The sequence below is a fragment of the Ambystoma mexicanum genome, chromosome 5q (genome assembly GCF_040938575.1).
Source record: "Ambystoma mexicanum isolate Mex_15411 chromosome 5q, UKY_AmexF1_1, whole genome shotgun sequence".
Taxonomy (NCBI): domain Eukaryota; kingdom Metazoa; phylum Chordata; class Amphibia; order Caudata; family Ambystomatidae; genus Ambystoma; species Ambystoma mexicanum.
In genome coordinates, this window is record NC_090933.1 from 403077692 (window position 1) to 403101972 (window position 24281).

The window sequence follows — 24281 nt, forward strand, 5'->3', positions numbered from 1 at the left end:
AATCCCATCGATTGCTCACCCTCACACATTGTGTTGTATCTAACCCACCTGTTGGACTCTGGGTTAATCTTCAATTCCTTTAAGGTTCATCTGGCTGCTCCGTCAGCCTACACCACATCACAACAGAAGGTATTGTGGTGGAAAATACCAGTAATTAAAGCCTTTATGGAAGGGGTTAAGAGGATTTATCCTCCCATCTCTCACCCAGCCCCTGGTTGGGATCTGAATGTGGTTTTGACCATGCTCATAGGAGCTCACTTCGAGCCTATGCACAAAGCAAGTCTGAAAGATCTGACTTATAAGACAGCCTTCCCAGTGGCTATCACTTCTATCAGAAGAGTTAGCGAACTACAGGCTCTGTCTGTTTTAGACCCCTTTGTTACAGTCCACAAAGATAAGGTAGTTCTGCGCCTAAATTCATCTCGAAGTTCCATGTGAACCAGTCAATCGAACTACCCACTTTCTTCCAGAACCCTAATAACATGGCCGAAAGAAGCCTTCATACTCTAGACGTGCGCAGGGCAGTCATGTTTACCTGGAAAGAACTAAACCACTAAGGAAGACTAAACAATTCTTAATTTCAGTGGCAGCTGGTAGAGAAGGGGATCATGTCTCTAAATCAGCTATCTCAAGGTGGATTGTCAAATACATCACACTGTTACACTCTTGTGAAGAGAGAACTGCCCTTCAAGCCTAGAGCACACTCTACTCGAGGCACTGGGGCATCCATAGCATTCATTGCAAATGTTCCTCTTGAGTCCATTTGCAAAGCGGCAACCTGGAGTTCTGTACACACCTTTACAAAACACTATTTCCTAGAAACTCATTCTAGGCCTGATTCTCAGGTGGGACAAGCAGTACTAAGACATCTTTTCTCTACTGTTCCTTCTCACAACCCACCTCCAACTCTGGGTACTGTTCGCTAGTCTATGCACAGCATGTGATTCTAAGCAGATTAACAAGCATCACGAGACATGCATCACTCCCCGTAATAGCATTTCTGATGATTGTATCTGCTTAGATTCACATGCGCCTGCCCTACCTCCCCACTCGGTACACACTCACTATGGCCTTGGGCACCCTCATGGCAGAAAAAATACAATTGGAGGGACCTCGGCGCGTGAGGGATTTTGAGTACTACACACGTCACGATAGGGATAGTGTTAGACACACCTATGCCGACGTCCCCTTTTGGTCCCCGAAAGACGAGATGCAATACTCTGCGGTTACCACTGGATGTCGGACCATATGCACAGCATGCAAATCTAAGCAGATACAATCATCAGAAATGCTATTACGGTGAGTAATGCATGTCTTATAAAGATTGTGTCACAATATTTATCTGTGATGTTTGTATGCTCCGTGTGTAAACTACAGGCCTAATAAATAATTGTATACTGTCTAGCATATTACTGTTGCCTCAACTTGATTGAGTTTTAGCTAACCTCTCAGTATCTTCCCTGTTCATCATAATAGGGTGGTCTCCCAAAACCCTCCCACCAGGGCTGAATTTGGAAATCTATCTGAACACCCAGTTTGGGTGTGTTTTTGCTGCTAGATGTCACGGCCATGTTTCTTGAGGACTCCAGTTGGTTCCCCTCATGTGCTGGGTCAAGCTTGCCACTTTGGTACCATTTCTGGGATGTTTTACTTCTGGATCCTGCCGTTTACCAACCAGGATCTTCCGCTTGGCATCCAAATAGGTTTTGAGAGTTAATCACTCCACCAGATTGTTGTATTGGAACGTGTGAAGGTCCCTTCACCCGTTGTCCGTGTCCTGGGATCGTTTATCTTAATCCTTTGTGCTATGAACCACTGGGAGAAATCCCTTTGGTTTCTCCCATCTTCCTGAAGTCTTCTTTATGGGATTTCTCACTCCTGGATTGAAGGTAAATGTCCTACAAATAACCATTGTTGTTCTCTTGTGTTGCTGGGCTCATCTTTAGTTCAGAGTGCAAGGCCCTGGGAATCGAATCCTGAATAACTGCACCCATGGAAAATAACTGTTCACTTACCAGGTTGTTTTGGGTCACTGCAGCCGTTTTCACCAAAATCACCAATGTGGGTATCTACCATGGGGTATTGGTAAGGGTGATTTTTCACAATTCTCACCCCTGGTTGTCCCCCTTCTCTGTGGTAGAGAATCCTGGGAGGTGAGTGTTAATTGCAATGCCCCTCAGACTTTTTATTGAAGGTCCTCCTGTTTAACAACTTCTGGGGAATATCTTCCAACTTCTGGAACTCTTCCTTGAAGCCTCCTTTGGCTTTCCCTGGGGTTGGTCATTGCTGCATCTGCACCTGCTTTTAACCTTTCCCATTCATTTCCATGGAACTGTGAACTGACACTGGAACTCTCCTTAGTGACTGAGGTACTTGCCTTCCCCAGGACATTTTTCCTGACTCTCCTCTGGGTGTAGTGAGCTCTTAATCAAGTTTTGCCAATTCTGTACTTACCTGTGATTTTATAAAAAGTTTTAAAGTCATCCCTTTAATTTCTGCTGTGATAAATGTACTTGAAACAGTGTGTCTGCAACTAGCAACAATGTGTATATTCATCTATGAACTATATCGGGAACTGTACTGAAATGTTTAGTGAGCCTTGGGAGATGCCTAATGTTTACTATGGTTCCATCTTTCTTGCTTTAATATTATTCTGGATGACAGGATATTTCTATTGTTGTAAGGCCCTAGGAGGTCTAAATTGATGGTGAATTGTGTTGGAATTTTTGTATTAAAAAAAAAATCATTTTCAAATATAACACAATACAAGCCAAATCTCCTCCCTCCATTAGCCCCCCACCTCTCCTCGCCGTCAGAGGCGAGTCCATGCTTATTCGTTGTGTTGTGTCATTTAGTGGTTTCATAGAATGTCCAAAATTCTTATTTGATGGGGGCACCATTGCCACCTGTAGTCACTTGGTAAATACGATAGAACCGTACCCCATTCTTGTATGAAAGCTTCCTGGGATTCCTGAATCATGTATGTTACCCATTCTAGTGAAACAAAACGCCACCATTTCCGGAGCCACTCCTGGCTTGTCAGGACTTGTCCTTGTTTCCATTGTTGAGCTATCAACAACGCAGCTATTCGAAGGGCCATGAAGCCCCTCTTCTGAATCTTTGAATACGTTCTAAAGGATGAATGGACAGCCACACCTCTTGGCTCAGCAATTCCGTCCCCTGAAACATCTCTCCCATCTGTGATTTCATTTCTGAAAGTCCATAGTGTTATCCGAGAGACCGCAGTGGTGCTATTTGTTATAGCTGCGAGGAGCTAAAAACTGCGAAGTGCCGCTGAATTGATGTTTGCCCATTGCTGCCGCCGACATTCAAATTGTAGTGCAGGAGTCCCCAGACGTCCTCCCTCTTGTACTCACAACTGAGGCCCATGAACAACAGGATCTGCAGAGCTACACGAACAGAAGTCAGCCGGAACCATTTCTTCTTACCAAAGGTACTGTAAACCTAAGAGGACTTGCCTCTAATTGTGTAGCCTTACTTGTTCTCAGTTGAGACTTGTCTTGGTTGCCATTGCAGAGTTGCTTGCAGTTTTGCCCCTCACAAGCCTCAGAGCTTGTGGCCCTTCAAGTGAATCTTATTTCTACAAACTTTTCTAAAAACATTCTGTAAGACTTTTACTCACCTGCAAGATGATCTTCAGCTCCCCTAAACTTTGCTCAACTAACATTGACTGTCCTGGCTCCCTGCGAGACTCTTCTTGCATCTGACTTTGTGCTTCTGCCTTTCCTCCAGGAAAGGGTTCATTTACTTTGCAGTGGAGGGTTTAAAAAAGTACTTGTCAGTTTATGAATTATTTGTTAACCTTTGTTTTATTCCCATATCAAATCCTTTTCACCCAACTCAGTATTGCTCTAAACGTATCGGTGATAAATCAATGTCCACAGTGTCCTAGCTATTTAAGTCACCTGAGGGTGCAGGAAGTGTGTGTGCCATCCCCAATGGGTATCATAGGATTTAGAGAAAGTGTTTTGAAGTGTACTTTAGGTGTTACATGTATTGCTCCCTTCTGAAGAAGGCTTATATAACGGACTGTTAAATTAATAATTGTTTAATCAAGAAACCTTGAGTTTAAGTGTTTATAACGGTCACTGTGAAACTGTTACAACCTTACAGCACACCTTGACCCCTTTTGAGATGAGCCCGGCTACTCAGCCACACTACCAACCTGTGTAGTACAGACTTATACCAAAGGTTGGGTTACCTATTGCCAGGAGGACAAGGTTGCTGTAGTCTCCCAAGGGGTACTGCACACAATCTCGCCTAACAAGGATCTTCCTGGAGCTCGGGTCTGACTTAAAAACAATGCACTCGATCCTGGTGTTCCTCTCCCTGGCAATTGGTTCCTGCAGCATCAATGAAAGTACAGCCAGCTCCGAGAGGATGTCCAGACGAATTTGTTTTGGGATTGAATGGTCCCACCAACCCAAGGGGAGAAGTCGTCTGTTGCAGGGCTTCTCTAGTCGAGGCGAATTCAGAGCTTCAGCAATGAAGCAGGGCTTCACCGGGCAAACCAACGGTCCAGGAGTTGCAGCAAACAGTTCACCAAGTAGTCACATTGAAGTTCCAAATTGTGTGCGGCTTGAAAGATGTTCTAGGGCCTTGTTGTTCTTCTACATGTCCTCCTCTACTTTGAATTGCCCTTTCCACCGTTTCAGTTCGCTCCTCCAATTCTGCCACATCCATTTTTAGTTCCTGTACCGACTGCTTCATCTCCTCCCGCATCTCGAACTGAGAGTGAAAAGTCGTCATAAACTGGTCCTGGGACTCTTTGAACCAGCTCTGCATGTACTCCTTGTGCAGTACCATTGCCCCTTCCTCTCTGGTTCCCTATGGGGGAGGATCTTGACTGCAGCCCCCTGCGTGATCTTGTGATGAAGTCTCCGAGCTCCACAATTGTCTAATACTGGTTTCTTGGCGGGCCTGGAGGGTTTCCAATTTGTTGTCACTGCTTTCCCCCTGTTCTTTGACATGGGGGCGAGATGGGATGCCCACTGCGTATGCAGTCTCCTGAGTCCTGGGCACCCCAAGCCGTTTGAATGATAGGAACGTGCCTAAGTATTCTTAACATGCTCTGTTTAGGCTGATTTGCCCTATTCAAAGTCCTGCAATTGCCCCTAGAATTGGCCAATCTAGATCTTGTATGTGCGTGATGGGTTTCACTGGTTTGATAATTGTGGAGCCTTGACCATACTAGCTTTCCTCCACGATCCCTGATGCTTACTGAAAGGCCTCAACCGTCCCGGGGGTGGGGGGGAGCCACCACCTGTTCCGTACACCGGTGTTGTCTCCATTATCCTCTTGGTGCTTGCGCACACAGCGTCTCCGCTTACGTTGCCAGCCTGTCCTCTGTGGGGAATATCATATGGGGAAAGGGGGTTACCCGTTCTGCCTCTGCCACCCCAGGGCATCCAAGTCCGTCCCTGAGCTCCCCCAAGCTGATCGTTCTCATCCTTACTGTGCCGCCGACTCCAGGGGCCTCCTCCACTCGCCCTCTATCCTGTGTGGCTTATTGACTTACCGATTGGATTCCGGGCACCACCCTGCTCCGGACCTGCTGTTGGGTGTTGCGACCTTCCTCCTCTCTCCCTTCTGGGGCTGTGGGAGACTTGCTCTGTCCTCGCCGCCTCCTTCCCATGATCAGTCGAGCTCTCCCTGCCGTGACAACGGAGCACTCCGCAGCTTCTATATCTGCAACTCCCCACCGCCTCCCCACACTCCCAGGGACATTCCGCTCCTCATCTCGAGGGACTCCCTATCCCGCTACATCTCCTACAGGGTTACGGGAAACACTTCTATTTCGCCAGTGACGTTGCTTTACAGTCTGCTGCTGATGCAGCCAGGTGGGTGACTGAGGCACTCACACAGGTTCTTTGGGTGCACTACAACAACCCTGCTCTCCTGGCAATAGGAACCCAACCTTTGGTATAAGTCTGTAATACACAGGTTGATGGTGTGTTGAGCAGCCAGGTGTATCGCAAGAGGGGTCAATGTGAGCAGTATGGGAGTTACACAGAGATTCACAGTGACAAGTATTCAAATAAACTCTTACACACAAGGTTTCTTGATTGAACAATTATTAATTTAACAGAGGAAGCCTTCTTCAGAAGGGGGCAAAATAAAGCAACACACACATACTTCAAAATACATACTCTTGGTTTTCTAAATCAGCAAATGCCCTTTTGGGATGGCCCACAGACCCTACCTATACCCTCAGGTGACCAATAGTTAGGGTGCTGGCGACATTAATACATCACTGTTGCATTTAGAATATCCTTGAGAGGAGTGTCAAAGAGAAGACATTTCAGAAATAGGCAAGTATTCACACAATTATTCTTAAGCAGGTAAGTACTTTCAAAATAACCCCCATTGCAAAGTCAGTTAACCCCTTCCTGGAAGGAAGACACAACACTTAAGCAGAGGAGAGTAATTCAGGGAGCCAGGCCAGCCAATGTTAAGTTAGCAAAGTCGAGGAGAACTGAAGCACTTCTTGCAGGCAAGTAGACAGTTTTGCACAATGTTTTAAATGTCTTTGTAGAGTATAATAAATCAAAGTAGGGCCACAAGCTGATTAGGCTTGTGAGGCAAAGAAGCTGTTAGCAACTCTACAGATGCAACCAAGACAAGTCTCCAACAAGGAAAAGTGAGGTTACACAACAAGAGGTAAGTTCTCTTAGACTTTACAGTTCCTTAAGGTTGAAGAAAAGTGCAGCAGATGACTTCTGTTCCATTGCAGCTCTGCAGATCCTGGCGTCCCTGGTCCTCAGTCATGGGGATGAGAGAGGACTTCTGGGGATTCCTGCACTGCAATCGGACGGTCACTGCTCGCAACTGGCAATCTTCAAACAAGTGGCACTTCAGTGTTTCAGCTCCTCGCGTCTACCACAAATAGCAATACAGTGGTTCCTGGCTGTCGAGATGGGCTTTCCTTGCATCTGGGCTTTGGCTGGCTTGTGTTCCTCTGCAGCTCTGTGTTCCTGGGCCTCAGTCGTGGGGACAAGAGGGAGGACGTCTGGACTGGAGGACTCCTGCACTGCAAAGCGGCGATCAGCGACAGAAAAGGACCAACTTCTATTCAGAAAATAGCAACACTGCAGACTCTTGACTGTCGAGTTTGGCTTTCCTTGCATCTGGGGTCCAGCACCATGAGGTGGCTCAGGCTCGGTCATCCCTGCTTCCTGGGATTCAGGAGGATCTTCCTGGAGCTCTTGGCCAACTTTAAAAGCAACGCACGCCATCTGGCTAATAGTTTCCAGCAGCAACTGCAGTGGAAATGCAATCAGCTCCGAGAGGATGTCCAGGTGGCTTACTTTGGATTTGATGGGTCCCACCAACTCAAGGGGAGAAGTCGTCCTTGCAGGGCTTCTGTAGTCGAGGCGAATTTGGAGCTTCAGGACAGCAGCAGGTCTTCATTGGGCCAAACAACGGTCCAGGAGTCCAGCCGTTTGTCTCTTACAAGTTCTTCTTTGGATTCCTTCGTCCAGTGGTCAGCTCTCCCTTCCAAGCCAAAAAGCCTTGCCTTTTATGCAGGTTTCTCCCATTCATTACAGCCTGGCTGTCAGTCATCCAGCACAGTAATTGTCCTTGCCGGACAGTCAGCCAGCCAATCACACCAGAGTGCATTCCTGTCTCCTAGGAGACTAAGCTCTGGAAGTTTCGGGCACCTCCCTCGCTTCCTGCCCCCGCCAGACACCCTGCAGCCAGATGAGGGCTTCACTCGTGGCAAAACAAACAAAGGGACCAAACCTGGTCTGGCGTGCAGAGTAAATTTCAAGAAGGACCTTTCCACAAAGAAATGGCAAAAAAAAACACCATTTTGACAAAAATGGCACCCTTGGGTGTTTTACTGCAGCTGTGAACGTAGCCCGCGGTAAAGGCACACCACGGTAGTTAAAAGTAAACAACTGCCACCAGCCATTCATCGAGGAAAGGGTAACATTAATTTGTTACATGAGAAGCTAGACAAAGCGGATACTAAGTAACCCCTCCTGCACCCTATTGTAAAATAGTGTGTGCTGGGTCTAGAAAGTTAAAGTGTAAGTAGTCAATTTCACTTCACTGCTCTTGGAAACAGTAATTTATCCAAGAGAAGGTATTTAAACTTTGGGGAAATCTGAAAGACTTCCCTGTGCCATTGCACTGAAGGTGGTGTGTGACACAATGTAAAAGATGATGCCTATGGAGCTTGTCAGACTCCACAACCAAACAAAAGCAACAGTGTTCAAATCACATTAAAATCCATGAGTGGGAAAAAGGGTCTCACTCTCTCCAGGTTAAAAATTCAAGTCCTCAAAATCCAGCAAAGTTGCTGGGGGGTCTCTAAGGTAGAGAGAGATTAGCACATTTCTGAGAATTCTACTTCCTGTATATCGGGAACCTGGAGGCAGCAGCTTTTCCCTTCTTCCTCTTCAGCCCCCTCATGACATGTACTACTTGCTATCGGCACACCAGTGTACCTTTTTAGTCTCATTCCACCAGACAATGGTGGGATGAGCATGTGAATGAGAAGATTTAATCATTGTGGTATCCAGACAACCCTAGGTATAATCCAAGCATTGCAGCAGTATGTTAAGGATTCTAAAGGGCGTCACATTCCAGACCAGGACCCTTGCTACTGGCCAGGGATGCAGTGCACAATCAAAATACCTTTTATTTTATTTATTATGAATTCAATTTGAGAAGGAACCCAACCCGTCTCACACCCACCTTTACAAACACTCCGGGTCACAATGCACCATGAACCAGGCTGGTGTGTAATAATACAATATTTATTTTTAAATTTCAATGAAAATCACACATTTAATATAGGGCAGCAATCCCCAGTGTGGTGATAATTACACTGTAAAACGATAGCACACACTTAGTTTGACCTTTTAACATTAGAAACCCAATGCACAATTCAATAAAAGCGAGATACTTTTCGGGTGTGTGTTTTTTCCTGATTGCACCACAGTTAATGTTTCCCCCTGCAACACTCCCGCCAACCCATGTGTGTGAGTATAAAGGACTAGCAAGGAGTCAGGTATACTAGGCAACAAACTGAATTGAAATTTGACCTTCCCCCCCTCTGAATGGGAGGCAAAATCCAATTGAAAACCTTTGAACATTGAGCAAAATAGCACTCTGAATTGCTAAGTATTTATTTTACATTTGTGGTTGAATGAATGAGGTAGAAATGAGTTTAGCAGTATCAGAGATGTAAGAACACTAGCAAACTACACGGCAATGTACTAACAACGGGCATACAGTTCGGAAAATCGATTTAGGAAGGAAAAACACACTGCAGCCAAATCACAGGTGGAGAAATTGCATTTGCTTATTTTCATGGGTTTAAAATGACAAAACAGCTTGAAAAACGGGTTAAACAGACAAAATCGGAATGCGGTTTTGATGCTAACGCACAAATGCACATCACAGGTATAATATGAAAGTGAGAGGGTAACTCTGGAGAGATGACAGTATGAGATTATTAATGGGAAAGGAAACTCGTTTTTTAAACGGTTATCAGTTGCACAGGGAAAATCGGTTTGAAAAGGAAATAAGATTCAGTGAGACTAGATTTTAGTGGCTAGAAAAGAAGAACGCCTCCTGTGAAAAAGGTTAAGCTTCAGTCTTAACCCCCCCCCCCCCCCCCTCCCCACGCTGTGTGTCTCTTTATGTGGACATTAGTTTATTCCAAATATGACTAGGGACTTATGCAATGGACTAAAAGGATAGGAAAGAATGGCGCTAACACATGGAGATCAAAAACAGAATGCACAGAGGATTCTGACCTGTTAACAAGTTACTAGGCTACTTATGGGATTACTTATAGGGTGGAACAAATGGCAAGGTATCAAAATCAGATATGCTACGTTTTGTATGGGGAAGCGGTTATACTTACAATAGTCACTTGCATTGGTTATTTTGGACAGCCAGCCGGGTGTCTGGACAGCGGGACAAGGATATGGTCACGGTACACAGCAGCAGGCTCTCCTCGAAGGGGACAGCTGGCAACTGGGGTCTGGTCTCAGTAGATAGCGAGGTGCATCAGCGTGATAAAGCTGTTAGCGGGGCAGAGCAGATAGCGCTGGAGAATCCCAATGAGGATTCAGCCACCTTTCCCCTTTCTCCCTGGATTATGGGGATATTTGTAGGGCTTGAGTTATTCAGGGTGGTTCTGCCTGGATAGGAGGGTCTGTATCAGCTACCCCTGTCCTGGCATTGGAATCTTGAATATTGCAAGTTGAATCTGGAATGTCTGGATCTCTGGATGCACGGGAGCTGGACAAGTCAGAAGTGTGTCCAGAGCTCGCCATGCCTCCCCTTTATATAAGGAGCATGACATCAGAGAATTTTACTATGGGGCAGAACTAAGCTAGACCTAACTCTAAGAATCGGATAGGTCAATCTGTAATGTCGCCTCCTCCCTGGAAGCAGATTGGACTGAAGGAGGGGACTCAGGGTGTGTTGTTTTTAAGAGGTACAGAGCTATCCCACAGTTACTTTTGCCAAAATCGGTTATGACACAAAATGCACTTTTTTACAACTGTTACGCTTCTGAAAATCACATAGGCAGATTCCATATTTGACACAGAACATGGCATTCCAACTCCCAAGTTTGTACAATGTTTTGTCCTTGTAATAATCTGTAGCAATTTCTAATGGGAAGAGTCTCCTCTAAAAATCTACAAATCGGTACACTGAAGCCTATCAATGTGGGACATATTTGCATCTAACTTTCATAACCGTGTCATGTGCAATTTTTTCCTAAATGTCATTTTTCTAGCGTTTGCGTCTCCAACCTGATAGGAAAAGCTACTTTCCTCTTATTTTAATGGCACAAAAATTACATTCGAACTGTTAAAATTTCGCATTACTGCATATTCAGGTTGCAGAGATAAGTCTTAAATTTTATTAAATAAGAAAAGTCTCTTGACCTATGTGGCCTGGTGTTAGGCAGAATTGCATGCAGTACCGTCTGGGACCACCACATAAAATTAGGACTACAGGTGTAAGCAAAACCAACCTTTGGTATAAATCTGTACTACACAGTTTTGTGGTAGCGAGCTGAGCAGCCAGGCCTATCTTAAGAGGGAATGTGAGCAGTACAAGAGGTTACACAGAGGTCTTACAATCACAGTGGTTCAAGTAGACACACTCAGGGTTTCTTGGTTAAACACCTATTAATTTATTACACAATCATTTAGAAAACATTCACTAGAAGGAGGCAACTTGATATCATAAACAAATACACTTCAGTACCAAACCAATAAGTTTCTAAGTAAATTGGGCTCCCCTGAAGTAGGAGCAAAATGGCATTTCAGTCAATTTTAAATGGGAGTACAAAGGCACAAGTTACAAAGGCACAAGTTAGCAGCATAGATCACAAATGTGTTCTTGGGCAGTGCAAATAGTTTTAGTTCACTAGTGGACTTGATTCAGTTCAATAGGCCTAGTCTAAAGTCAATGGGATACTGTCTTGGATAGGAAAGAGCAGTTCTTGAAGTAAACTGTAAAGTCTTTGCCAATGTTCTCAGAAGTAGTTTGTACGAAAAAGAATCAGATGTTGGGTCACAAGCTGATTAGGCCTGCAAGTTGGGAAAGTTCCACGAACTTTTACTGCGGGAGGTAAGTTCTCTCAATCGGGTTGGCACAGTACCTTAATATAAAGAACAAGATGCAGAAGACGTTGGTTCCAAGCAGTTCCTGCAGCTCTCACTGTTCCTGAGCCTCAGTCGTGGGGACAAGAGGGAGGACGTCGGGGGGACTCCTGCACTGCACGGGATCGTCGAAAAACACGGACACAATGTAGTCACTTCAGTGCCACTAGCTGTAATTCAAGCACACAAGCTGGTGTCACTCTCCCTGGTTAATCCTAACCAGCTTCGAGAATGGTATCCAGGTGGCTTACGAGTTGGTTGGTCCCACCAACTCAAAGGAAGAAGTCATTCTTGAAGGGGCTTCTCTGGCGAGATGAACTTGTCAATTCGGACCTGCAGCAGGGCTTCACGGGCAAACCAACGGTCCAGTAGTTGCACCGGCCGTTCTGTTCCAGCTAGACTTTGGTTCTTTTGTTCCAGTGGTCAACTCTGTTTTCCAGTCAAGAGACTCTCCTTTTAAACAGCTTTCTCACTTTAATTCCAGCCTAGCTGCCACTCACCCAGCAGGCTGGCTGTCCTTGCCGGACAATCAGCCAGCCAATCACGCCAGAGTGCATTTGGGTCTCCTAGGAGACTAAGCACAGGGAGTTTCGCTCACCTCCCTCGCTTCCTGCCCACTCCAGACACTCAGACGCCAGAGGCGGTCTTCAGTCCTGAAGCCCGCTAAAAGGCATAGAAACAAAGGGTCCAAACCTGGTTTGGCGTGCAGAGAAAAACACTAGAAGGACCGTTCCAAAAAGAAATGGCGAAAAAAGAAGACAGCAACCTGTTTAAACAAAGGGGCTTAAGGCGCCATCTTGAAAGACATGGCTCCCGCGATTTTTAGCTACCGGTGTTCGCAGTAGGGAACAATTATGGTAGTTAGTTGTAAAACCACTGCCACCAGCCATTTCGATAGAAAAGGGTAGCATTTGACTGCTACATGAGTTTCTAGACACAGAGGATACTAGGTAACGCCACCAGCACTCTATAGGAAGATAGTGTGTGCTGGGTCTAGGAATTTAAAAAGACTAGTAAAGTCAATTTAACCTTACATTCTCAGGGAAAAAGTAGTTTATCCCAGAAAAGGTATTTAAACCTTTGGGCAGTCTAAAAAGACAACCCTGTATCACTGCACTGAGGGTGCTGTGTAACACACAAAAAAAGATGCCGATGGAGTCATCTTAAAACTCCATAATCAAAGAGCACAAGAATAAAACACACATCAAAATACATGGAAGCGTGGGGAAAAAAAGTCACTCTTTTCAGGTAAAACAAAATCAAGTCCTCAAAATGCAGCAAAGTTGCTGTGGGTCTCTAAGGTGAAGGGAATTAGCACATTTATGAGAATTCTCCCTAACACCTGTCTGTCTTCCAAATATGGGCATTCCTTCCCACAGCCAAATGTCTCTAGTCCAGTGTTGCCATGGATTCGCCTTTGAAGCCCTTGAGGGGAGGTGTCACCAGGACTTCTCACCTATGTGTACATTGTCTTTTAGGCTGCAGAATGCTGCTTCGTCTGAGGCGTTACATTCTCCCCCTTGCCCGTTCATAGTTTCCAGGGGGATGGTCCCCTTGGAGGGAAGATGATTGTGTTCCCAGGAAAGGCAGGGCCCTGTGAAGCCTGGGCCTGTCAAACCTGAAGCTGGCCTCACAGTAATTTGAAGAGGGAAAATGGGACATACCCTTCCCCCGATTTCCGTCCAGACCATGGCCTATGACGTCACGACCTAAGCACCCACCGCGGGATGAGTTCAGCCCTTTGACTGCTGCCCCGGGCGTCAAGATCCACCGTGGCCACGCCCCACACACACCCAGGCCAGTTGTGCGTCATCCAAACCACGTGGTGGGACCTCGTGGTGGTGGAGCTGAGACCGACCATATGGACCAACTCGATTAGACATCACCCACAAATATCGCCATTGTTGGAGATGACATGACGACGTAGCCAACGGACAAGAACACACGTGCCACCAAGCACTTGGATCAGACACACACCAACCCACACGAAGACCATACTCAGTGCTGTGACATAGAGGCCTGCTCACACTCGCACACATGCATCGTTATTTTCCACATAGGCTAACTACTGCACCGCAGAAACGCAAGACGCCAGAAGAGCTCGTGTATATGCTAGCAGACGCTTCCTTGCTACTAAAACCATGATGTCACCCTGTAGATGGACTAATGTATAAGGACCCATGTCGCCTCTCACGACCCCCTTGTTATGGACTGTATGCCGCCACCAGTAGACTAGGCCAAGGTAGGCCGCAAACCAGAGTCCCCAGCCCCGGAGCAGCTCAGATGGGGCTGCAAGGTGCTGATCATGCAGAACAAACCCTGACGAGAGCCTCACAGTCAAGGCCACGAAGTTGCAATCTACACGCCGCGCTCCCCGCACCAAGGTTACACCTGCCACTGCTCAACACTCATCGGAGCCGAAATACAAATCAAATACCCATAATTCTGCTTCAGCCACGGTCTCCCAATGCGTGACCAGGCCGACCTGATACGAGGGGCTTTGGGGGCAGTTTTAGTGGTGTCTTGTCAAAATAAAAGGGCCTATACTAAGAAGCCCATTGCCAACCGTTACCTCTAATACAAATAGTGTGGGAAACGGTGTTCGCAAAAAGAAAGAAGTGTTCACAAATTAATATGTCAGGATGTTCAGGGCGTTGGGCTTCCTTCCCCACATTTTCAGCATGGGACAAGGCGGTTCACTCGAGCGTAGCACAATCTCTGGCTTCTTTAGCACGAGGATACGGTTCAAGCATTAGCATCAAGGCTTTCTGTGCCCACGTCTCTTTGCCGATCAAAAGTCGCTTCATGCAGAAGGCCTGATGCGACAAAACACCAATAAGTTATTTTCCTCTTTCAGATTTTCACAAGTACTCAATTCGGGAGATTCGCTATTCACCCCGGATCCACCTCATCCGTGCTCAGATTCTCTTGCACGATGTTAATAGAATATTCTTTCTCAGGTGACTCGCGGTTCAACCCGGATCCCCCTCAGATCTCCTTTTAACACAATTAGTCTCCCTCAGCTGGGCTTGGACCAATTTCAATTTACTTCAAATATCAAAGACTTTCGAATGTGCACTGGGTTTGTCTTGATCCATTGCAGGACCACTTCGATTTTACAATTTCTTACAATTACAATTTCTTCCCTTTAACATTCGTCACCTTTCGATTGGATACCCAACACACTTTCGAATGAGCACCCACGTGGTACCTGACCGCTCTGTGTATGTTATCAAATCTTAGCTTCAAAGTTCAGTCAATCATCTGCTCTTTTAATTATATTGTCTTCACTTGCCACATTCACGTCGCACATTGTTATCTTCAGTTTGCTCTATACAATGTTGCCAGTTGCAACCTTGGCTTCAACACAGGCCCCAACTCACCGGCTGTACTGACTTCACTGGCGCTGCTTTGTTGTAGGAGCCGGGGGGTGGGAGGGGTTCCTAAGTAACCTATCTGGTAGGATGGAGAAAAGGGGTTACAGGGAAGGGGACACAGTGTTTCGCTGTCCGGTGTCCCACTTCCACTCCCTGAAGACGCCTCACCCAGGTGAACCCCCCCCTCACTGTTCCACCCACAGGAATTGGATCCAAAAGCGATGGCTGTGTCCTGGCCACCTGGATGACAGATCCCCGGGGGCTAGCGGGTGAGACACTTTCAGGTTTCTCACAGTGGTGTGCTGAATGTGATAGAAGAATGAGAAGAGATGGGGGATTTCAACATGATTGCGGAACCCGCACTGGATTGGTGGTCGGCCAAGGGAGGTGTGTTAGGCAGAATCCTGTGCAGTTCCCTTGGGGAACACTGCAAAAGATCAAGACTACAGGAGTAAGCAGTAAACCCAATTGGTAGCAGTCTGCACCACCCAGATTTACCTGGTTGCTGTGGCTGAGCAGTCAGACTTCTCTCAAGAAGAGTAGGGCAGTATACAGAGGATACACAATAGGGCAAAAACCACAGAGCATGCAAACACTGACCAGAGCTCGTTATCAAAAGTATATAATTATTTATTTAACACAGTTAAGAAATACACTAGCACTATAAATCAAAGCAAGTTCAAACACAATCAGAAAAGTATACACACCTCCCTTAAGAATTAGACAAGTCTAAGTCAAAACACCACTATTTGTACAAACAAATGTGAGCGTGTAACTTAGATGGCACTCCAATAATTAGGTTAAAGGGAGAGAAAAAGGCAGGTCATGAAATTAAAACAGTTCCCAACACTTTTAAAAGAACAAAACAAGTTAGTGAAGGCAGAGTCTACTGTACAGCCAAAGACCATAGGCCAGGCCCACTTTAAATGGCGCAAGGTGAAATGTGCCCAAGATCACACAGTTTAGAAATGCATTCAGGTCTTTGTAAAAATGTTTGAAAGGGGTTGGGTTGATTCAGAAGGTAAAGTTAGAAGGTCTGGGGGCCCACCCAGTTGGAAAGCCAACGATTTAAGGGCCACCTTTACCCAACCGTAGAACGGGAGGCCAGGTGGAACACAGTACCTTTAAAGTTGAGGAAGCTCCAGCGGTGGCAGTTGTTCCTGGCAGCGGGTGCAGTTCGTGGTTTCGACCAGGGGAAGAGAGGATCTTGTCGAGGAGGAAACTTGAAGTCGTTGCACTGCCCAGGGAAGAAACCAGCCGCGGAATTCGTCGGTTAAAAGGTGCGTTCCTGTTATTCGCGGTCAGTGGTGAAGCTTGGCTATCCGGCCGCCGGGCGATTCGACCAAGAGACGTCCTGGAAGGTGAAATGGCGAACTGGTTGATCCCACCAGCTGAGAGGAAGAAGACTCTTTCAGCAGAAGATCTTTTCTTGTCGTCGGGAAAGTGGTGAGGTTGTTGCAGCAGGGCTCCACCGGTGGTGTCATTGCAAATGGCTCAGCTTCTCCTCTCTTTGGATTTCTTAGGTCCTGTGGCGACTTCTGAAGTTCCAGTCCCAAAAGCCCTGCTTTTATGCTGAAAAACCCCCATTCAACAGCCTTGCTGTCACTCATACATGCTAAGGCGGCTCACCACTGGGTCAGTCAGAACAGACTGCGACTTGAGTTGCTAAGGCAACGCAGTCCAGGTTGCCAATTCCCCCACCCAGACATCCTGTGGAACCCAGTCAGAGTGGCACCAGTTGGAGGGCTTCTGTGGAGTAACCACTGCCACCAGCCAGAAACTCGACAAGGGGGGACTGGACAGTGCCCCCTTGGAAACAGACCCAGGGGCAATCTAATTAACTCCTTCCAGTACTTCCACAATATGATGGTTTGTACTGGTTCTGTTCACAATTTTGGACTAGTAAAGCCAATGGTGACTTTACATGCCCTAGGAGACAGTAGTCAGTCCCAAGGCAGGGAGTCTGGGGGTCACTATGACACCCCTGTGTTATTGCACTGAGGGTGCTGTGTAACACATACACTAAAACAGATGATACCCTATGGAGTAAAAGACCCCATAGCCCATAAGCACACAAAAAGTCAAAGACATACCTCAAATCATGCCGAAGAGTGGGAGGAAAAGAGTCTCACTCTTAGCAGGAGAAAAAAACAAACCCCAAAAATCCAGCAAAGCTGCTGGGGGACTCGCTAGGTTTGGGAAATTAGCCTTATCAGAGAATTCTCCCTAATAAGGTGTGGCTAAGAAACAGAAGCGGAATAGGCTATGTGCGCCACCTTGCAGAGCAGTATTGGTCAGATGTGTGGAGGTTGTGCTTCCCTCAAGCAGAGGTAATGCACCCTTTTGTCTCCCCCACACTACTCTTACAGTAGGATTGTCCTCCTTTTGGTAACTGTTAGGGAGAATTCTCAGAAATGTGCTAATTCCTCTCTACCTCAACAACCTTGTTGGATTTTGAGGTCTTGAATTTTTAACGTGGAGAGAGTGAGACCCTTTTTTCCCCATTCATGTATTTCAATGTGATTTGAACACTGTTTCTTTTGGTTGTGGAGTCTGACAAACTCCAGAGGCATCATCTTTTACATTGTCACGCAGCACCTTCAGTGCAGTGGCACAGGGAAGTCTTTCACATTTCCCCAAGGTTTAAATACCTTCTCTTGGATAAACTACTGTTTCCAAGAGCAGTGAAGTGAAATTTACTTGACTTACATTTTTAACTTTATAGACCCAGCACACACTATCTTACAATAGGGTGCTGGAGGGGTTACTTAGTATCCCCTTTGTCTAGCTTCTCATCTCATGTAACCATTTTGGGTTACCCTTTCCTCGTTGAATGGCTGGTGGCAGTGGTTTACTTTTAACTACCGTGGTGTGCTTTTACCGCGGGCTGCGTTCGCAGCTGCAGTGAAGCAATTAAGGGTGCCATTTCTGTCAAAATGGCCCAGTCTTCTTTTTTGCCATTTCTTTGTGGAAAGGTCCTTCTTGAGATTTACTCTGCGGGCCAATCCAAGTTTTGTCCCATTGTTCGCTTTGCCTTTGGTGGGATTCACTAGTGAAGCCCGCCTCTGGCTCCAGGGGGTCTGGGTTAGGCAGGAAGTGAAGGAGGTGCCTGAATCTCCCTGTGCTTAGTCTCCAAGGAGACCTAAATGCACTCTGTAGTGATTGGCCGGCTGACTGTCTGGCAAGGAAAGCCACCCTGCTGGGTAACAGACAGCTAGGCTGGAATGAATGGGAGAGAACTGAATAAAAGGTGAGGCTTTTTGCTTGGAAGTCAGTCGACCACTGGACGAAGGAACTGAACAAGAACTTGAAGAGGATGCCTGCTGTATCTCCTGGACTGTTGGTTTGCCCAGTGAAGCCCTGCTGTCGTGCTGCAACTCCAAATTCGTATCGACAGAGAAACCCCTGCAAGGACGACTTCTCCCCTTGAGTTGGTGGGACCAATCAACTCCAAAGTAAGCCACTTGGACATCCTTCTCGGAGCTGGTTGAATTTCCAGAGAGTTTCTGCTTGAAACCGTATAGCCACGGAGAGAAACCCCAGATTGTTTGCGTTGCTTTTAAGCTGGCCTAGAGCTCCAGGAAGATCCTCCAGACTCCCAGGAAGCAGGACTGAAAAGCCCATCTCAACAGCCAGGAAACCAGTGTTGCTATTTGCGGGAGATGCGAGAATCTGAAACACTGAACAGCCAATGATTTGAAAATTGCTGGTTGCGAGCGGTGACCGTCCCATTGCAGTGCAGGAGTCCCCAGGAGTCCTCCCTTTTGTCCCCACGGCTGAGGCCCAGGAACAGAAGTCATCTGCTTCACATTTTCTTCAGTTCAAAGATACTGTACAAAGTCTAAGAGAACTTACCTCTTGCTGTAGAGTTGCTTGCATCTTCTACCACACACAAGTCTAACGGCTTGTGGCCCTAAATTTGATTCTTCTTTTCTTCAAGGACTTCTAAAACATTGTGCAAAGACTTTTCTACTTACCTACCAGAAGTGCTTCATCCTATGAGACTTTTGCCCATTGACTTTGGCCTAGCCTGTTATACTGAGTGACCACTGTGGGGGTCCAAAAGTATTTGCCTGCTTAAGAATATGTGTGGTCTCTTGTTGCAAACAGTAAGCTATTAATGTCCCCAGCACCCTAAGTCAACTGAGGGTGTAGGTTGTCTGTGAGCCATCCCAAAAGTGTCTTTACCGATTTAGAAACTAAGAGTGTACAGTATTGAAGTGTATTTGTCTGTTACTATTATATTGCTCCCTTCTGAAGAAGGCATATTATAACTGGCTGATAAATACATTAATAATTGTTTATTCAAGAAACCTCGAGAGTAAGAGTTTATTTGAATACTTGTCACTGTGAACCTCTGTGTAACTCCTCTGCAGCTCACCTTGACCCCTCTTGAGATAAGCCTGGTTGCTCAGCATGCTACCAAAACTGTGTAGTACAAGCTTATACAAAAGGTTGGGTTTCCTATACCTGTAGTAAGAAGAGTTTGTAGTGTTCCCAGAGGGTACTGCATACAAACTTTGCCTAACACAGACTCCACAACCAAAAAGATGCACAATGTACAAAATCACATTAAAATTCATGGGAGAGTGGGGGAAAAGGGTCTCCCTCCCTCCAGGTTAAAAATCAAGTTCTCAAAATCCAGCAAAGTTGCTGGGGATCTCTAAGGTAGAGGTAATTAGCACATTTCTGAGAATTCTCCCTTGCAAGCTGTATCGCCCAATTTTAGAAGAGGGGGGGAAACCGGCACAGAAAGCGTGGTTTCAGAACCTGAGGGCCATTTACAATATGGAATACTTAACCCACCTGATGGATGAGTCTAGGACAAATATAGAGGGAGCGTGGCTTCCTTTTTTCACTAAATATGGACGTTAGCTGACCCTGTAGGTGATACCACAATGGATGGTATTATGTTGACAGTACTGCTGATGTATGATGTTCCATGGGCATTGCGTGAGGGATGGGGGTGGGGGCTTTTGGGTGGAGTTGAAAGATATGTAATGTTTGCCATACGATTTTTCAATGTGTATATGGATAAACATTAAGAAAATGTCAAACTTGATTTTGGAAAAACCTTCATCCAATAGCTTATGGAGTGCACGAGAAGGAGGCATTTTTGCTTTCAGTTTGCTTGCCTCAGTTGTCAAAGTACAAAATAAGAACTTATGCCATTGCCTAGGAGTAAAGAGTGCAAATCAAACCTCTCTTTTGCCTTTCGCTGTATTCACATTGTCAAATTCAATCATTTGGTGCATGTAATTGGTTTTGATTCTTTGTGTTGTTGACTGAAGGCCTATAAAAAAAGCTTCAGGCATGCTGTTCTCTTTACCAGCATTCTGCTATCTAAAACCTTGGTTACTTCACTTAGTCAATGACGAGTCCGGGCTTCTAGTGTGTTCTGCTTAATGAAGCACCGGATAACAAAGCTTGTAATGCATTTCATTGTTCAAAGTAGTATCCAGAGAGAAGCAAATGTTCTTATATTTCATGGCATGTAGTGTGACTGCATCATGTAGGGCTCAAGCGTTGGGAGTCTCTAAAGCAAGTTTCTGATTAATGACAATAGTTTCTATTCTAAAGACTGTTCTTGTAGCCTGCCTTCCCACGGGCTACAGTGGGCAGTGATTTTATAGTACCACTATTATATTTAATCTAAAGGCAAACTTTTGGGCTGTGACAAGCAAACGTTTTCAGTAACGTACAATCATTCAGTAAAGTACAATCAATAAATTGTCATAGAAATGTCTGTTCCGATCTAAAGTTACTTTAGATCTATTAAAATGTAATATAAATATTTACATTTTTGTATGGCAGCTTTTGGTCCGTGCAGGTGCCAAACTTGACATTCAGGACAAAGATGGTGATACGCCCCTTCATGAAGCCCTTCGACATCATACCTTATCTCAACTCCGTCAGCTACAAGATATGCAAGATGTAGGCAAGGTGGATACTGCTTGGGAACCATCAAAGAACACCGTAAGTATCAATGTGTTGTTCGATGCAAAGTTTATGTAAATAGCCTTTTCTCCAGCATGGGGTTTGGCATGGATTCACATACTCAGGCCGGGAATCCTCGTTAAAAGAAAAAAGTTTCACTTTCACTTACAAACTGTGTTTCGAGGGGATTGGGTCCTCCGACGTATTCCATATCTATGACAGTAATCAGCACAGATGTGATGCTTCGGAAAAGTTCCTGCGTCGATGCGCCGTCCTCGAGGACCTCCTTCGACGGCCGACGTCACCCGATGTGATAAGTAGGACACACTACGCCCGTAGCCTCTGTTCTGTTTTTTCCACGAACGTGTTCGCTTTGTGAATCTCGGTACGCCTCGACTCTTTGGAGTTTGTTGTTCATCTCGGTTCTTCGAACCTGTTTGTGTACGATTTCTTCGTGAACATGTCTACCTCGTCTTCCACACCGCGTCCGGGATTTAAGAAGTGCAGGGACTGTGGGTCCAAGATGTCGGTCACGGACTCGCACAACGCCTGCCTCTGGTGCCTCGGGGAGGCCCATGACACGGATGACTGTGTCGACTGCCAGTCGCTCACGTCGAAAGCCTTGCGGGAGCGCAAGAAGTTGTTATCGGTAGGTAAGGTGTCCAAGCCACGGAAGTCGAGGTCTGTGGGGCTTTCAACGGACGACTCGAGGGGCGACTCTCCTCGTCATCGGAAGTCCAGTGGGTCTCGGTCCCAGAGTCGGTCTCGCCACTCCTCTGCCTCTTCGAGGCACTCCCGGAAGCGCCGTCATCGGTCGCCTTCCCCGTCCTCATCCGAGGACTCCGCTCGTCGGCGGGTCGCTTACCCCACCAAGCATGCGACACCGGAGGAATGGGCTTCCTTCGGGAAGAAAATGTTGACGATTCTCGAATCGCAGGGCACTGGTCCGTCCGCGCCTCTGAGTGGGGTCGGTCGTGATCAGCCGAGAGACACCGCTCGCACGCCTTCGGGCTCGGGTGGTCGTCACCATTTGCGGGAAAGGTCCCGCTCGGACAAGGGGAATCGTTCTCGGCATGCCCGGTCCAGGTCCCGGTCCTCGACGCGCTCAAGACCGCGTGAACCTGTGAAGTTTTCGAAGAAGACATCGACGCCTGTGGCGCCGAGGTCGTCGAAGGACTCTCTCAAGGCTCCGCCTCTGAGGAAGTAGTCGACGCCTTCAGCACCCAGAATGTCGAGGGACACGCTCGGGGCTCCTCCCTCGAGGCCTGTGTCGACGCCGTTGATGCTGTCGGCGCCACATATGTCGATGCCGATTCTCTCGACGCCTGCGCGGATTCACTCAACGCCCTTGACGCCTTTCTGGGCTGTGTTGACGGGGGTACCACGTGGCTTGGGGGAACCACCTAGGAAGGCTCTGGCCAAGGTCAAGCAAGGCGGATGAGGGCTCCGATGATGGCATGGTGCCTGACACGGTGCCTGGCGAGATTCTCTCGGGCCATAGCCAGTTTGAGGACCTGAGGCTGTCCCTGCATGATGCTAGTGGGCTGGACACCTCTCCGGAGGTGGAGTTTTGTAGGCCTGAGCCTGGCACTCATGCCGATTCTTCGTACCAGCGACTTATGTCACGGGTCACCGAGTACTTAGGATGGTCTGCTCCCCCAGGGGAGTTTGTTCAGGATGACCTTACGGATATCATCGACATTGGTCCACCAACTGACCCGGTACTGCCATTTCATATGGCTCTGCAAAGAAGGGTGGCAGCGGCTTGGACTGCTCCGGAGAGTCTCCCGGCAGTGAGCAAGTCTTTGCCGCGAAAATACCGCCCAGCCAGTAGTGACCCCTGCTACTTGTCCAAGCACCCTACTCCGGAAAGTTTGGTGGTGCAGGCGGCTACGGCCCCGGCAAAGCAGGCCTTGTACCCTACCATCCCTCCTGATAGGGACGACAAGCGTTTTGACGGCTGGGCGAAGAAAGTGTTTTCTGCTGGGGGTATGGTGCTTCAGGCGGCCAACTCCATTTGTGCCTTGTCTCGTTTCACGCACACTCTGTGGAACTGTTTCCTTGGCGGCTGAACATATTCCCGAAGGGGACGAACAGGATGGTTTCCTTGCCATGGTTCAGGATGGCAAGGATGCTATGTGTGAGGCCGTTCAGTCGGGTTTGGACATGGCAGATTGTGTCAGCCGGTCCATGGTGGCGAGCACCGTGATACGCACGTTTGCGTGGTTGCAGAAATTGGGGTTTGCTCCTGATGTGCAGGCCCGGCTCCTCAACATGCCCTTTGACGGGGAACATCTTTTTGGCAGCAAGGCTGACGAGAGCCTCGAGAGGTTGCAGACCTCGAAAGCTGCAGCAAAGTGGATGGGCGCTGCAGTTCGTCAACCTCCGCCTTTTCGTCCTAGGGGACAGCAATGGAGGGGAGGTTCCTTTTAGTTACTACTCATCCTTTGGTAAAGCGGGAGGAGCTGCCAGTCAAAGGGGCCACCGTAGGAGTGCCAGAGATGGAAAACAAGGTACATGAGGTGCCTCAGGCAACGCCGCAGCCGCTTCAGCTCAGTCATGAGGCCAGGTCCCATGCTTCGTTGGTTTGGGGAAAGGCTGGCGCAGCATCTTGCAGAGTGGCGCACCATTACTTCAGATGTGTGGGTTCTGGCGATCATAACCCACGGCTACTGTCTCCCTTTCCGGCAGAGGCCTCAAGACAATCCACCGGGGAATCTCTTTGAAGAGTCTGGATCTGCTCCTTGCGCAGGAAATTCAATCCCTGCTGGAGAAAGGCGCCATAGAACTAGTGCCTGTAGCGGAGAGGAACAAGGGATGGTATTCCCCTTATTTTTTGATTTCCAAGAAAGACGGGGGATTGAGACCCATCATGGACTTGCACGGTTTGAACAAACTCCTCAGGAAGGACGAGTTCAAGATGGTTGCTCTCTCTCAAGTCCTCCAGGCCCTTCAACTTCAGGACTGGTTGGTGTCTCTCGACCTCAAGGACACTTATTTTCATGTGCCGATCCATCCAAAGCACAAGAAGTACCTGAGGTTTGCGGTTGGCGACTCGCACTTTCAGTTTCGGGTCCTGCCATTCGGATTGACCTCCGCCCCGAGGGTCTTCACCAAGCTCATGGTAGTGGTAGCAGCGCACCTCAGGAAAGGGGGTTTCACGTCTACCCCTATCTGGACGATTGGTTGATCAGGGCGCGGTCTCCCAAACAAGTCCTGGATCATCGGTCAGTCACCTGCCACTCCCTCCTCAAGCTGGGCTTCTCCCTCAACTTAAAGAAGTCTCATTTGACACCAACTCAGAGGC

General features: G+C 47.2%; 1 protein-coding gene across 2 annotated transcripts in view; it reads left to right on the forward strand.

The window, feature by feature from the left end:
- The window catches only part of MIB1 (MIB E3 ubiquitin protein ligase 1), an 863979-nt gene that overhangs the window by 670063 nt on the left and 169635 nt on the right, over positions 1-24281 (forward strand). For both annotated transcript variants that reach the window (XM_069620891.1, XM_069620890.1), the window contains exon 15: positions 20852-21013. In XM_069620891.1, coding sequence (XP_069476992.1) covers positions 20852-21013 — 162 coding nt within the window. The remainder of the gene's footprint in view (positions 1-20851; positions 21014-24281) is intronic.